Raw genomic sequence first — 14,944 nt, forward strand, 5'->3', positions numbered from 1 at the left:
GATTAGATGATCAGCTGAAATGACTAAACAAGATATTTTTACAAAAGACGAATATTTAGCGTCTCAAAAGCTACATGAAATAGATAATGAAACCGATGATATAAAAAAAAGAAAGGTTGACAATAGAGAAGTTGGATCAAATAATCTTACGGAAGTTAGATTAAATAAAGAAAAAATGAGTGGAGTAGGCGATGAGAAGAGTGACGAAAGAGTTAAAAAGAGAAAGAATAAAACGGATATTACTATGCTGAATAACGATATGAAGAAGAGCAAGTTAAATCTTATTTCTGATACCCAAATCAACAAAGGCATACATAATCCATCATCTGATGATCATGAGCCTCAGACAATCCTAGAGAAGACTATCTTGAAGAAAAGTGGACGTCAGGTATTAAATCCTCGAGCAACCATAGCAAATGGTGATTTTTTTGCAATCTTTCAAAACAAAGAGGGTGAATATACAACGTTAATGAACAACAACAATGACTATGTTAATGGTTCCGATATTATACTACTAAAAGAAAAAGATATAAAGTCAAAAACACTGGCCAATCAGGAAGTTGCCAATTCTTCAAAAAGGCACACGAACAGAGGATCAACCGAAAATGAATCGACGACAATTGGTATGGAAAAAAGTACAATACCAAGAAAAGAGGAAAACTTAAAGGAAGAAAGCTGCCAAAGATTTGAAAGCCATCATAAAGGCACTTGGGAGACAAATCCTATCTCACAAGCAACAATTTTCGAAATCGAAGCAGCAAAAGATTTACAAAGGAAGAAACGAGCTAAATATATACCAAAGAAAGAACGAAGATTAAGCGTGAGCTCTGGTATAAGCTCATTGTCCGATACTGATAACGATACAGACTTTGAAGATGAAGAGATCCGTGTTAAAAGCGATTCGTACAATGAATTAGCCTTCCAGTCGAATCTTGACAACAACCCAGAGTTAGAATTTACTGCTGAGGAAATTCAAGTTTCTGAAGGTGTTTTTTATAACAACAGTATGGCTTTTAATCAGTTTTCTTTACCGCAACCTTTAGATTCTAAAAATTTAACAAATAAGCAACGAGAAAAGATGAGATTAGAGCGGTAAAAAAAAATATCTTTTCATCTGTGCACATCATGTACATATTAACCTTAATTTGTAGCGAGATACAAAAACTAGGATTGGTAAAACAAGCTATTAAGAAAAACCCTGGATATGGTAAACGTTGTCTCAGGTCTTCCGACTCAAAGAAATCATAGTTAGTACTTTTATTAAAAAAATGAATATACATCTTTATACCACACCATCTTCTTCCTCTTATACATAAACAAACAGATAAAAAACAATTAATTTCATTCACACCTTTTTTGTACCCTTTTTAATTTATTTTCAATAACTTACTCCTACATTTAATGCTTTGAACGATTGCGATTGTAAGGGCATGTAGTTTATAATAAAAAAGGATCTAGGCACGACATGTTAGAGGCGATAGATGCCATTCTCGATCGAATTAAGAAAACAGCATTAAGCTTGAAAAGGGAACTTTTTAGAAGAACAATGCTTATCATGGCGATGTCATAACGTTAAAGCTAGTAGGTACAGAGCATACATACTGAAACGATAAATCAAACAAGCATAAATATTTTCTGAGATTTGAAAATAAAATCAAGACAAAATAAAAGAGCAATGTAAAAAAGACATGAGAATTGGTAAATAAAACAGTAGTGGGGGGATATGAGGAATTGTTTCCAAAGGACGAATGGCTGTATTAGTCTTTTATTCCAATGTCAATAGGGTATTATAATTAATCTCCAAATATTTGTAAAGACATGTTTTGCATTCTATAATAGATGAATAAAGCACAATAATTTTAATACGAGAATAATTTATATAGAAAAGGGGAGGGTGAATATGATGTGAGAATTCTTCTTTCTAGGCCACAGCATATATAATATATTTATAATATGTACACAAATAATAAAGTTGCAGAGAAGAGAGAGAGAGAGAGAGAGAAAGGGAAATTTTAGGAGATTTCACGACCCCACTCGTCAAAGTTTATCATAAAAAATGGATGCCTTAGAGCTTCTCTTGCCGATATTCTCTTGCTAGGGTCATAAACTAGCATTTTTGATAAAAGATCAAGAAATTGAATTCTGGCATTTGAAGTAGTGAATAGTGTATTATTAGGTGGGCAGATGATATCCTAATAAACAAGATAAGAAAGTTGTTTGGCTTGGTTTGATATAATTTACCTTCAGCAATCTTAAGGCATGAACATATTTTTTGCTTTGTTTAGAGGTATCAGTAGTAGGGTATTTTAATTTGCCATTTTCAAAATGTTTCTTTGCATCCTTACTAAGAAAGAGAAAGATGAGTGATATAAGAGCATTAGATAATAGTTCTTTACCTCGCCAATTTGATTAAATCATGCGGTATTTTATCAAGCACGACTTCCATCATTGCCAAATGTTCAAGGTCATCGTGGGTTTGAAATAAAGCATCACCGGTAAGAAATTCTACCAAAATACATCCAATGGACCAAATATCGCAAGGATAGGACCAGCCCAAGCCTAAAATGATCTCTGGAGCTCTGTAATGTCTTGTAGACACCACGGCTGAATGATAATCTTGTTCAAATGTAGCAGAACCAAAGTCAATCAATCGAATATCAGTATTTACTAATATTTTTGATTTAGGATCTTGTCCTACAATCTATAAGGTAAAATAATAAAGTTTAGTTCTTTGTGTATATGTTATTCATGAAATCACAATTTACATTGCTAGCTTGAGTGTAGTCATTATTGACCAGTAATATATTCTCTGGTTTTAAATCAGTGTGAATAAGTTTTAATTCATGTACAACTGTTTATCTTGTTAGTCAACTTGTGTATTAACATAGGAATCTGACTTACATGCAACACTCGTTAAAATTTGTTTTGCAAATTGTTGAATATGATGAAGGGGGAAAGGTCTAAAATCATTCGACTTCAAAAAATCAAAGACAGATTGACCTAGTAATTCAAATACCATGCAAATATGGTTGTGATAATCAAACCATTCCATTAAATGTATACATTTGCTAAGCATAATAAATAAATATTTGATGCTTATAAAAACACTAAACACTTACTTACTTTAGATTAATTGGATCGTGCTCCTTTAAACTGTTTAGTACTCTAATCTCGATTTTACTTGCATCTCTATATTTTGGTATGGCTCTTATAATCTTGATCGCACAGAATGTTCTCTTTACTCTATCGTAACATTCTACCACTTTACCAAATGTACCCTGTCCCAATAATTTCATCATTTTATCTGCAATAACAACACTTGTTAAAAAAGAATATTCTTTTTTTGGTAATAACTTACATCGTGGAGTAAGTGATTCATTTGGTTTGATTATATAATAACCATCCTTATCATCGCAAGCCTTTTTTTAATAAGGATAAATTAGTTTCTATTCTGACCATCATTTTTTTTATTATTAAATTTACCTGTGTTATAATAGGTGCTTTGGTAGGAATTGGTTTATGTAAAATGGGTCGTAATAAATTGGCTGAATGATAAAACAAGATTTTTTTTAAAGAGAGTCGCTTTTTATGCATATTTTGTTTACCTTGAGTAATCCTTGGTACTGCAGTAACATTAGTTTTTCTCTTTTTATTAGTTACAGAAGGTAAAGTAAGATTTTCTTGTACAGCAGCTCTTGTACGTTTCGAGCGCGTGGACGCTGCTGGGGGACCTGGTGATAGAACTTCTACTCGATAATTCGATTTGTTGTTGACTTCTTCTGACGGTGGAGGAGTGTCTTCGATGACTATGATTTCTTTAGGTTTACCATTCTTGTAGAAATCAGCTTTCCAGTGATCATTTTGTTGCTGTTGACTCATCTAAAAAAAAAAAAAAAAAAAAAAAAAAAAAGTTAGAGATGCTACACATACGCGCACACACACACACCGACCATTCTTTAATAGTTTTTATTTTAGTGTTATTCTTACTTTTTTATAAAAAAGAGAGATTACTTTTATGCTGATACAAATAAAGGAGAATTTTGGAAGTATGTATTATTTTTAATAAAAGAGAGAGAGAGAGAAATAGAGAAAAAAGGATGGGGTACTTTTTTTTTTATAATAAATGAATAAAAAATTATTTTACACTTATTTTTTTTTTTCCTTCAAAAAATATGTATAAAAACAATTGTTTTTTTTATAGTCCTTTATTTCTTTAAATAACGTTATCTTTGGGAGATATTTAAAGTATTCAAAATCATTAACTTATTTAAAAAGCATCTCTAACTTATACACATTATTATCAGGTGGGATATGACATTAGTTTTAAAATGGATTTTTACGTGGTCCAAGCAATATCTGACTAACAAAAAAAAAAAAGTTTTTATGTTGTACGAATAAAGTGAAAACAATGATAAATATTAATTGTCTCTAGAAAAATATGCATGATGGGTGTTATACCATTTACCCTGCATTATATACAATGCGTTTCTGAGCCGTTTTTATGGCTGTAATTTAGTATTCACGTGTGAAGTACGTGTTGTAAAGGACTAATTTATATATCCTCTTATCTACTCGAATTCTTCGTCCTCTGAAGATTACGCAACAAGTAAACATAACCATCGAAGAGTATTTATTAACAGATTTATTCTTGATGGAAAATCAGAAAGATAGTATTAAAATATTATAGAGTGAAACATAATGTTGTTTTGGTATTGAAGCATGAATTGAAAATAGACACAATATAGTCTGAATGTATTCCCTATCATCTCTATAAGTCATAAAATCATATATATTGGAATTACATACGAAAAACGCATGATTTTAGAGAACAAGATTGTATTCATACACATTCTGTAGAAGGAAAAAGAAACTAAAAAAAAATTAGCCAATATTCATGGTAAATTCTTTAAAAAGCAACAGAAATATGAAAGCTTTCTTGTTATTTCAATATAAAACCTATAGCTGTCAAAAATAAACTAGACATCCTCTGAGGGTCAGACAGGGTTGAACTCGATGTTGAAAACAACTTTTTAAGCTTTGTCATACCTTGATCTTCAAATGATGTCTCCTTTGATGCGTGCTTTATTTCTTTGTTCGACTCCTAGCAACCTGTTTTTTTTTTTTTTTTTTTTTTTTTTTTTTTTTTTTTTTTTTTTTTTTTTTCTGTATACAATTTTCCAAAAAAAATCAAATTTTACTAGTAATAAGCCTCCTCTATCTATATTAATGAATCTTTTCGATTAGAGTATCAAAACTTCTTTTTTGTTTACAGATTAAATGGCCTGAGTGCAGAGTCAAAAATTTTGTTCCACTCCAAGGTAATGCTTTAATAACTTTTGATTATCTGGGCGGCTTAAAAAAAAGAAAGCATCTTACAGGTTACTGGTGTGTTAAGGGTGTCTTTGTTTTGCTAATTGATACTAGAGTGGCAAGGGGAAGAGTAAATTGATGAAAACAAATTGCCACTCCAAATACATATATGTCCTAATAGATGTAGCTGTATAATTGATTAATATAAACCATTCTAAGCAGTGTCTAGAGTTATATAAATGGTATTATTACCAGAAGCATCTGTTCAAATAGCCATTGAGCTGATTCATTATTCGATAAAAACAATTAGCGGACTATAACAGTTTCTGAGGCTTTGCATGTTCTGAGCCACTAATGGGTTTTGTGTATTTTTTAAGTAATTTGTATGATTCATTATATGTAATATTATTTTCATAAATTTAGGTTGGCTTTTATTTATATATAATCCACTGATCACAAGCAATGCTGTTATATTGATGTATATAAGGGATAGTAAAGCATATACAAAGTAATGATGGTATATGAATATATTATCAAGAAGTAAAACAATAACCATCATAGAATAAAAGCATAAATACCAAAATCAGTAGAATTCAGAACAGCAACAGCAATGTAACAAAAAAATTACGACGCTACTAAAAGTTGCTCGGTCAATACCATATAAACTACCTTTTAAAAAAACTACTTGTTGTAATATTAATACCTGAAAGGACTTTCTAATGGTACTAAAAACATACGAGCTCCATTTATATTATGTAGGGTGAATTATCAATTAAAAGAAAACGGAATATATTCAAATATGCTTTACAAACTCTTGCGCCGTTTAATTCCCCTAATTATCAGTTTGAGCTTCTCAGCATAATCATGTAAACAAATAACAGCACGTACTAATAGTAAAAACAAATAGAGCAACTCTAACTGGCAATAGCATCCAAAAAAAAAAGAATGTATGAAAGCGACAGACAGACATTTTATTTTTCAAGCTTCTATTGTAACAAATCAAATTATTTTGGTTGTTTTTTAAAAATAAAAGATACGATTTTTGGATGTATGTGTATGACATCTCCAAGTATGAAATAGATGAATGTAAAAATGAAAGAAAAGGAAGGATGATCTTCTTGAATTTGGACACTGATTGCTCTTTAATAATATGGGCATCTTTCGTTTCTGTTAGTGTCTTTAATGTGTTGAGCTCCCAGTTTCAAGGAAAGAGTATACATTATAGAAAGTATGAAAACATGATATAAAGAGCGATCCAAAAAGTTATCAATCCTATAAGTTTATTTTTATCTCCTTTTGTTAATCTATTGATGGTTTTGTTAAACGACACATCAGTAAGTAATAATACCTAAGCTTTGTAAATTAAACTCTTTCATCGTCATCAAATACCAGGAAAGAAAAGAAACTTGCTTCTCCTGAGATGACAGAGAAAGAGATGAGGTTGTTCTCCTTTTTTTAAAGAGCATAAAATGATCTAGGATGACAATTTGTGATATTTTTAGTAAAATTAAATCTCTTTTCCCAAGATATTTGATTGATTAAATAGTGGAGAAGCTATAGCAACTATAGACAAGGTAATTGGTACAAGCTAAAAATTTATATAATATCTTGTTAAATTTATTCATGTCTATTTGTGGTACTGTACTATAAAATATTGCTATCCAATAAGCTTAATCTTTGGAGCCCATCGAAATATATATGTATAAATAATGCGTGTAGCTTATTTTTTATTTATAGAAAGAAAAAAGAAGAGAGAGGGGGTATTTTACTGCATCTAAACAATTACACTAACTTGACCTCTTCTTTTCCTTTTTGCTTACAGGCAATAACAATGACTAAAAGGACAATAAACCAAAAGAGTGGAGGAGGAAAGAGTACAAAAAATGAAGGAAAGGGGGAGGGAAGATATTGATCGGCCCTTAAAAAGCATGGTCTATGATTGTTTGGAGAAAGGAAAGAGATCTACAGGTTCCTGTATCGTCTCATACCAACATTCTTCAGTGCTTGAATAACAGGACTCATACGACAAGATTCTTCCATGCGTAAATGCCGCTTGAGTGCATCTGTGCGTGCAAATGACTTTTCACAATTCAAACAGTAATAAGGTTTTGCACCTGTGTGAACTCTGATGTGTCGTTGAAGGTCGTGCTTTCGTGCAAATGATCGGGGACAAATGTTGCAGTCATAAATCTTATTCTTTGTACATTTCGCTTGTTTCACTGAGCCTCCATCAGTAGGTAATTTACTGTAGGAAAAGGGGCCCAAGCTACTAGATAGATAAGAGGGATACTGAAATGTGGTGTTATTTGTAGGCACCATTATATTGTTTTGATGATATTGTTGTGGAGGTATATTTCCTTCTGATGATATAAGAGACGCCATGTTTTGCGATATAAAAGGATAAGAATTGGTATTCGGTGAGACTGATGGAGAGGAAACGAGAGAAGAAGTTGAAGATGAATTGCAGAAAGTCATGGCGGATCCTGAGAAGAATGGCTCTTGATCAGGTAAGCATGCATTCTCTTTAGGTTTAATAGTGGATGCAGGCATCATGCTGTTCTGATTGAGTGAGTGTGGGTTAAAGCTGGGTGAAAATAAAAATCGATTTTGATGTGTGGGGAAAGGATTTAATTTATTGTTATCCCATAACTGAAGGTGTTGTGTTGTTTGTTCTTGCCAGACAGGAGGATTTCTATAATAGTTGAATTCATCTACGCATAAACAGTCTTGATACATTTTGTTAACGAATGAGAATATAAAGAATTTAATAAAATGAAAAGAAAAAAAAAAGTAAAGTTCAATTTTTGGGAATAAAAACTTGCAAGTTAATATATGCAAGACAAAAAAAAAGTGAACGAGGTCTATTGGTTATAAAACAAAAGCGCGTTTTTACTCCCTTTCCCTTTTTTCCTTAAAAGATAAGGTTTAGTTTTATATTAATGAAAAATCATTAAAACAATGTGCAAACATTGCATATAAAAGTGGGATATTTTGCCCTAAAGGGAGCGATACTATCAAAAAGTGCCATGTTCTCATATATAAAGTAAGCATTCCTTCTCAGAAAAGGTCGTTCCTAAACTAGTTAACACAAGTGCACCCTCTATCCCCGTATTGATGAAGATTGTGTAACTCCCTCATATCTTACCCAGAATTTCATGCACTGAAATGGACCAATGCTTCTCAGCCTATAACCAATCCTTTTACGTTGGTAACAAAACGCCCTCTATGTCTCATACCCTTAGGATGAATCGAGAAGCCTTCATTAATACGGATAATCATAAGGAGTTACAAGATGACAAAAGAAACGAAATCAAAAGATGAATCAAAAAGATGGATTAGATAATAAAGATGTAAGAAAATGTTTAAAGAAAGAGAAAGAATATTGAATAATAAAAAAGAAATATAAAGCCTTTTATATCGATTTTTTTTTAATTAAAGCAATAGTTGTCAAGAAAGTAGTAGCATTGACAATTGTATACTTTAACAATCCATTTTAGTTTTGGTTTTATTAGCCCTGAATTTAATGTACAAAAATGGTTTAATGAAAATTAATTTACTTTCCATCATCTCCTTACTGTGGAGAAGGGAGTTAGCCCTATGTCAGTTAGATCATAGTCTTCGCGATTTTTGAATCTATATGTCGCATAAAAGAGTCTAAGAATCTTTGGAGTTAAGAAGTGCTATGGTAATCGAATGATTAAAATCAAAGAAAATTATTTTAGAATAAAAAAAGAGAGTACAACATTGCTTGCATAACCATTTTAAATTCTGTTGCTGGATTAAAAATAATATATAACTTCGATCTATAGTTTAGTAAATATTGCACTTACTGCGCTTTGAAGTCTTACTGCTTTCAGTTAATATGTCGATATAAAAATAAGAATGTTGCTTGGAATTTTGCAAACAAGATCAAAAATCCTTAAAAGGTATCCAAGATATTCTTATAATATTTTGCTTGCTCGAATTCAATCTAATATTGATCGTTTATCATAGAGTTTTCTAAAAAGACAGCTCTATATGGGTAGAGGCAGTATCTATCGTCAAACTTAAATACGGGTCCACGTTTTTATCTATCCCTGACTTGACCAACATAGAGCTAACAAGGAATGCAATTGATTGTAACAATGGTGATTAAAATGATATAGTGCAATTGCTAGATCATTTTATAACACTAAGTGATAACACATAGGTGTTTATAGAAATCAAAATTGTAGAAATTAAAAAATAAACCCACCATCTAGCATGATGAAAGAAAGCTGTTTTACGAAGCAAAACTACTTTATACGACAGTTATCAACAGTAATACCTCTCAAACAATAAATATGCAGGAGTTTATAGAAAATACATATTGGGACGAGTTAAATTCACTTGTTGTCGTTCATTAAGGAAATGTTAGATTCTCAACAAATGTACATAATTTCATAGCTCAAAAAATTTGTGAATCTTAAGACATTCACTGTAGTCAATAGCACTTGGTTTTGGCTTATAATCGTAACAATCTTTCTATAAAATAAGCTACTGCAAAACTGAAAATCGATGAATTTATTTACAAAAGGGATAAATAGAAGAGAGTCATAAAAACAGCAAGTGCTTATCTGCCTCAGAATCTACTTTGTATTTGCCCCCTCCCTCCCCTCGAAATAACTACGTTTGGCAACGTTTCCTCCTAATCCTTTTAGCGACCTTTTTAACCCTTGACCAAGGCAAAATGGCGTTGGATAAAAGTTCAGAACAAGAAGAAATCCTTCACTACATATTCAAAGGCGTTTTTTTATAACTAATAAATTAACGTCTTTTTTATATCGTCGACTGTATGTTGTATCTTATTTTTAGTTTTTATTCTTTGCAAAATATTTATTGCAAATACAATTATATTCAGATGAAGGCATAGAATTAGAAGAAACTATCCAACCAGTGTATTCTTATTCTTGCGGTCTGTTAAGATAGAACTAAGAAGTCTTCCTGTCAACTTCTCCTGGATTCGTTTTTTCCTCGTTAGCTTTTCTTTGGCACAGTCGTATATTAGTGACTCATAAGAAAAGGCTTTTTTTTTGTAAATTGATTGAATACTTGTGCTACAAACTTTCTTGTATTTTCAATTTGTAAATATTCATCAGATTGTTTTATGCAATGAATCGGTTTCAATCTTTCTTTATCGTAGCATAGGTCGATCCCTTATAATCACTCCTTGAAGCCTTTTTGTTGTATTAATTTCAATGACAAAAAAATACCCGCCACTACGATATGATTCATCTATGTCTTTCCCTCCCTTTTTCATTTTTCTTATTTCTCTCCCTGTTTTCGCTAATGACAATAGATCAAAATAGTGTAAATCAAAAATAATCATTGGTCCAGTTCAAAAGAAAAATATCCTACTCTTCTTTGTTTTAGTACCAGGAGGAAATTGTTAGGGCGAATGGTTTAGCTTATCATTACTATACTAATAGGGTATATAAAGTGTCAGTCTCAGTCATCAAGACATAAACAACATAAGCGTAAAAGCGCTTACCTCCGAAAAAGTAAAGCAATTATCGATTGTAGCCTAGTTCTGCTTCCTTTTCAGAAGAGAATGGCAAGAGTTTTGTTGACAGTGTGGAAGTGACTGTTGTTTAGAAAGGCTTAATAAAACCAGGAGTATGACCATGTCCGTAAATGAAAGAGCAGATAGTGAAAGAAGAGGACCAGAGAGCAAGACAATAGAGTTTTTTTTTTTTTTCTTTTTACGCATGTTGTTTTTAAACTAAAAGGAAAAAAACGATGAATAAACATAGCAAGTCTTTCATCCACTCTTTTTAAATGTCTTTTTTTTTTTTCTTCTTGGGACGCTACGCATACTCCTGTTTCATCCAACTTTTTCTTTTTATCTTATCAAGTCAGTTATGCTGCAAGGATTGATTATTCTTTAACAGTCGCTTGAAGCAACTTATACAAAAAGAGGATAAGGTATAAATGTAATTCTCATATTAAAGTTCAAAACTACGTTTGCCTCTTCTATATGCTCGGCAAAGAAGCAAAGAGATGCCTTTTTTTGTAGCTTTCTAGAAGAAACCTGAAGCAAGATTTACTTTTTCAAGTTTTTGAACATTTATCATACATTTCTTTTTAGTTTGATATTAAACAAAAAAAAAAGCTTTATGTAGTGTACTTCATATCTCTTTCTATTCTTTCATATTGTCTTAGTGTTCTTCTTTCTCAGCCCTTTCTCAGTTTCAACGTTAATGTTGTTGATATTGTTGGCACAAGATGAAGTTTTAGACTTTACTTGTATAGATAAATCATAATTTATTTTTCCACAGAAAAACAGAACAAAGTAAAATGATATGAACCAGTAAACTTCGACTATATCGTAATTGGTGTGATAGATCAAAAGGCTATTGTAAAAGAGGATGACAAGATGTTTCTAATCAGCTCTCCTTTAGTCTCTTGTAACGATATATTGCCATTTGTATTCATTAAAAACCCGTGACTACACAGGAGAAGGAGCGTGTTAAACACCTTAAAGCCATAACTGAAGTCGTAAAAAAAAGTCTGGAAAATGTAACGCTTATATATTTTTATTTCTTCTCAATAAACTAGTTCAAGCACTTTGAACTCAACAACTATTAGTCAGAATGAATAGCCTTTGTTGATGGCTTCGTTGACTTTGTCTTATCTCTTTAAATCATGTCAACCTTTTAGACGTTTGAATCTGTCTTTGGGTAATTACTCTCCACTGTCAAAAGCTCGATTTTGATAAGTCAATATTAGGACCTGTTATGATGAGGCCCGACAGGCGAATACTTTAGTTTTTTAATAAGTATTTTCATTTTCTGAAGTGATAGGACTCATCAATACTTAAAAAAATTCGAAAAGGAAATTGCCTTATAAAATTTTGTCGAAGGTAAAAAGAAAAAAAATCATGAGTTCCATTGAGACCTACGGGACGTATACTGCAAACGTCCATTCTAAAGTATATGTAAATGTAATTATTTATTTTGAAAATATCAACAAATTTCTTTCTGAATTAAGGAAATTTTTTTTTCTTCATCACTTCATATCCATCAAACATAAATCTCATCAAATCTAAGCGGTAGCAGCGCGTGCTTCAGGGTTCAACCTCGTTATTTTGAACCCAAGTCTTGGTACATTTGGCCATTGTACTAGAAGCACGAGAAATAGGATCTGTGCGGTAAAAGTTCTTGATGACTGAGGTCAAAACTTCACCTGTGCTCTGTACGTTGGTCTTACGTTGAGCAGACAAACCGATTTGACTGATAGATGGAGTTTCAATCACATCGTAACGGGTCAAGGAAGGACTGATCTCAGAGAGACGAGAGCGAACAGATGGGAGATCATCATAAGGAAGTGTGTGACCAGCAACCTCTGATAAGGCACGAATAATCTTCCAGTCTTCGCGAGCTGCAGCTGGAGGGTTCACACCAGCACGTGTGATTTGTGTACGGCCTTCAGTGTTGACGTAGGTAGCGTTCTTTTCAGTGAAGGCAGAACCAGGAAGAATGACATCAGCATATTGAGCACCAACGTCACCGTGGTGACCTTGGTAAACGACAAAGGCATCCTTAGGAATATCAGAAGCATTGACTTCGTCAGCATTCAAGAGATAAAGGAAGTCAACAGGAGCAGAGGTGGCCTCAGAGGAAGTAGGAACAAAGCCGATTTCGTAAGCAGCAGTTCTACTAGCAGCACGCTGTAAGACGTTCACACCGTTCCATCCATCTTGGAATAAAGTGCTCTTGAACTTATCAGAGAGCTCAGAGACTTTGGATAGGATGTATTCACTGTCCTTTGCATTTTCTACAACAGCAGAACCAACAACAATCATGGGTTTCTTAGCTTCAGCAAGGCGCTTGGCAAAAGGATGGGAACCGTCCAAGATCTTTTCGATATCTTTTGTATTATCACCAATGTGAGCATATTCGTAGTTCAAGTCATCAGCTTGACCAATCAAACCGAGGTCTTGACCATTGTGAAGGAAGGCCTTACGGAAACGTGTGTTCAAGATAGGGGCTTCGTGACGAGGGTTGGTACCGATCAAGAGAACAACATCAGCTTCTTCAGCACCAGCAATAGTGGAGTTCAAGGTGTAGTTGGAACGGAAATCGGCATTGATGGCCAAGGGCTTGGAGCCGTTAGGGGCATCAATAGATAAGTTTTCAGAGCCGATACGGTTGAAGAGATCTTTGAGAGCGACCATAGATTCAGCGTCGGCAAGGTGACCAGCAACAGCCTTGGCGGAGTTGCCCTTCACCTTGGCAAGCTCATCACTCACACGCTTCAATGCCTTTTCCCAAGAGGCAGGAACAAAGCGGTTACCGTCGCGAACTAAAGGAGTTGTGAGACGTTGAACCTTCAAACCATCATAGAAGAAACGAGTCTTGTCAGAAATCCATTCTTCGTTGATCTCATCGTGCATTCTGGGTAAAATACGCATGACTTCAACACCACGGGTGTCAAGACGAATGTTGGATCCAATAGCATCTGAAACATCAATTGTTTCGTATTTCTTTAATTCCCAAGGTCTTGCTCTCATGTTGTAAGGCTTAGAAGTCAAGGCACCGACAGGACAAAGGTCAATGACGTTACCAGACATTTCAGAGTCGATAGTCTTTTCAATATATGTGCTGATCTGCATATCATTACCTCTACCACTTGTACCAAGTTCAGTAGCACCAGCAACTTCGTTAGCAAAACGAACACAACGGGTACATTGGATACAACGTGTCATTTCGGTGTTGATAAGAGGTCCAAAATCTTTGTCTTCAACAGCACGCTTGCCCGTGGGTTCATGGAAACGACCACGGTCGGTACCGTAACGCATGCTTTGATCTTGAAGGTCACATTCACCACCTTGATCACAGACAGGACAATCCAAAGGGTGGTTGTATAACAAAAATTCCATCACACCTTCACGAGCCTTGTGGACTAATGGACTGTTCGTCTTCACCTTCATACCGGGCATAACAGGGTAAGCACATGAAGCAACTGGCTTGGGCGCACGTTCGACTTCGACAAGACACATACGACAGTTACCTGCAACTGAAAGACGTTCTATCAGAATGAAAAAAAAAAAAAATAACAGTAAGTGTCATGCATATAATAATTATCCCTCTCTTTTCCATATCAAAATAAAATTGTAATCGTACCATGATAACAGAAACGAGGAATCTAGATCGGTATTGAAAAAATTAATTGTTGTGGTTCATTTTTATCAAGTATTATTTATCTTACATCAGCACCAGCTTTTTCACAAGCCTGAATTAATGCCGCTCCCTTTTCAATCATCACAGACTTTCCATCAATGAAAACTTCGACTTCTTCTTTGACATGTGTTGAAGCAGCAAATGCACGAACTAAATTCGAAATTGAATAATTGTGTTTCGACATGTTGATTTTTTTTTTTTTACCTCCAGTCTTTAAAATGGCAGGTGTTCTACGTGCTACGCTTGCTTTGTTGATGGCGCGCAACATTTTCTAAATATGTATTTGTTTTTGTTGTATAAAAAGTTGGAGTGGGGGGGTTTTATATATAGGTAGTGGTCCTAAGAGGATTAAAGGCGAATAATGTTTGCCTGCAAATAAAAAAAAATATAGGCCAACTCAAAATTTCATTGCAAGCAAGTCAGAATAAAATATT

The 14,944-nt window shown here is 33.5% G+C and overlaps 6 protein-coding genes across 6 annotated transcripts in view; 3 read left to right on the forward strand and 3 right to left on the reverse strand.

Annotated features, from left to right (window-relative positions):
• RO3G_13379 (uncharacterized protein) overlaps positions 1-78 on the forward strand; it is a gene marked incomplete at both ends in the record, with an annotated part of 811 nt that extends 733 nt beyond the window's left edge. The window contains one exon of the mRNA XM_067667963.1: positions 60-78. Within this exon, the coding sequence (XP_067524064.1) occupies positions 60-78 (19 nt within the window). The remainder of the gene's footprint in view (positions 1-59) is intronic.
• A 97-nt stretch (positions 79-175) lies between these two features.
• RO3G_13380 (uncharacterized protein) lies at positions 176-1,248 on the forward strand (the record flags this gene model as incomplete). Its single annotated transcript, XM_067667964.1, has 2 exons — positions 176-1,092; positions 1,152-1,248. 2 exons carry the CDS (start codon positions 176-178, stop codon positions 1,246-1,248), a joined length of 1,014 nt encoding a protein of 337 aa, XP_067524065.1.
• A 764-nt stretch (positions 1,249-2,012) lies between these two features.
• RO3G_13381 (uncharacterized protein) lies at positions 2,013-3,879 on the reverse strand (the record flags this gene model as incomplete). Its single annotated transcript, XM_067667965.1, has 8 exons — positions 2,013-2,192; positions 2,242-2,344; positions 2,397-2,701; positions 2,766-2,851; positions 2,902-3,000; positions 3,182-3,419; positions 3,484-3,545; positions 3,606-3,879. The coding sequence occupies 8 exons, from the start codon at positions 3,877-3,879 to the stop codon at positions 2,013-2,015; spliced, it is 1,347 nt and encodes a 448-aa protein (XP_067524066.1).
• Positions 3,880-7,272: 3,393 nt separating this feature from the next.
• Positions 7,273-8,046, reverse strand: RO3G_13382 (uncharacterized protein; the record flags this gene model as incomplete). The annotated part of the gene is made up of 1 exon (XM_067667966.1): positions 7,273-8,046. The coding sequence occupies one exon, from the start codon at positions 8,044-8,046 to the stop codon at positions 7,273-7,275; it is 774 nt and encodes a 257-aa protein (XP_067524067.1).
• A 2,508-nt stretch (positions 8,047-10,554) lies between these two features.
• On the forward strand, positions 10,555-10,923 carry RO3G_13383 (uncharacterized protein; the record flags this gene model as incomplete). The annotated part of the gene is made up of 3 exons (XM_067667967.1): positions 10,555-10,638; positions 10,702-10,758; positions 10,852-10,923. 3 exons carry the CDS (start codon positions 10,555-10,557, stop codon positions 10,921-10,923), a joined length of 213 nt encoding a protein of 70 aa, XP_067524068.1.
• Positions 10,924-12,394: 1,471 nt separating this feature from the next.
• RO3G_13384 (NADH dehydrogenase (quinone), G subunit) lies at positions 12,395-14,778 on the reverse strand (the record flags this gene model as incomplete). The annotated part of the gene is made up of 4 exons (XM_067667968.1): positions 12,395-14,358; positions 14,454-14,475; positions 14,539-14,660; positions 14,715-14,778. The coding sequence occupies 4 exons, from the start codon at positions 14,776-14,778 to the stop codon at positions 12,395-12,397; spliced, it is 2,172 nt and encodes a 723-aa protein (XP_067524069.1).
• Between the last annotated feature and the right edge of the window lie 166 nt (positions 14,779-14,944).

This window comes from Rhizopus delemar, genomic scaffold (genome assembly GCF_000149305.1).
Source record: "Rhizopus delemar RA 99-880 supercont3.12 genomic scaffold, whole genome shotgun sequence".
Classification (NCBI taxonomy): Eukaryota; Fungi; Mucoromycota; class Mucoromycetes; order Mucorales; family Rhizopodaceae; genus Rhizopus; species Rhizopus delemar.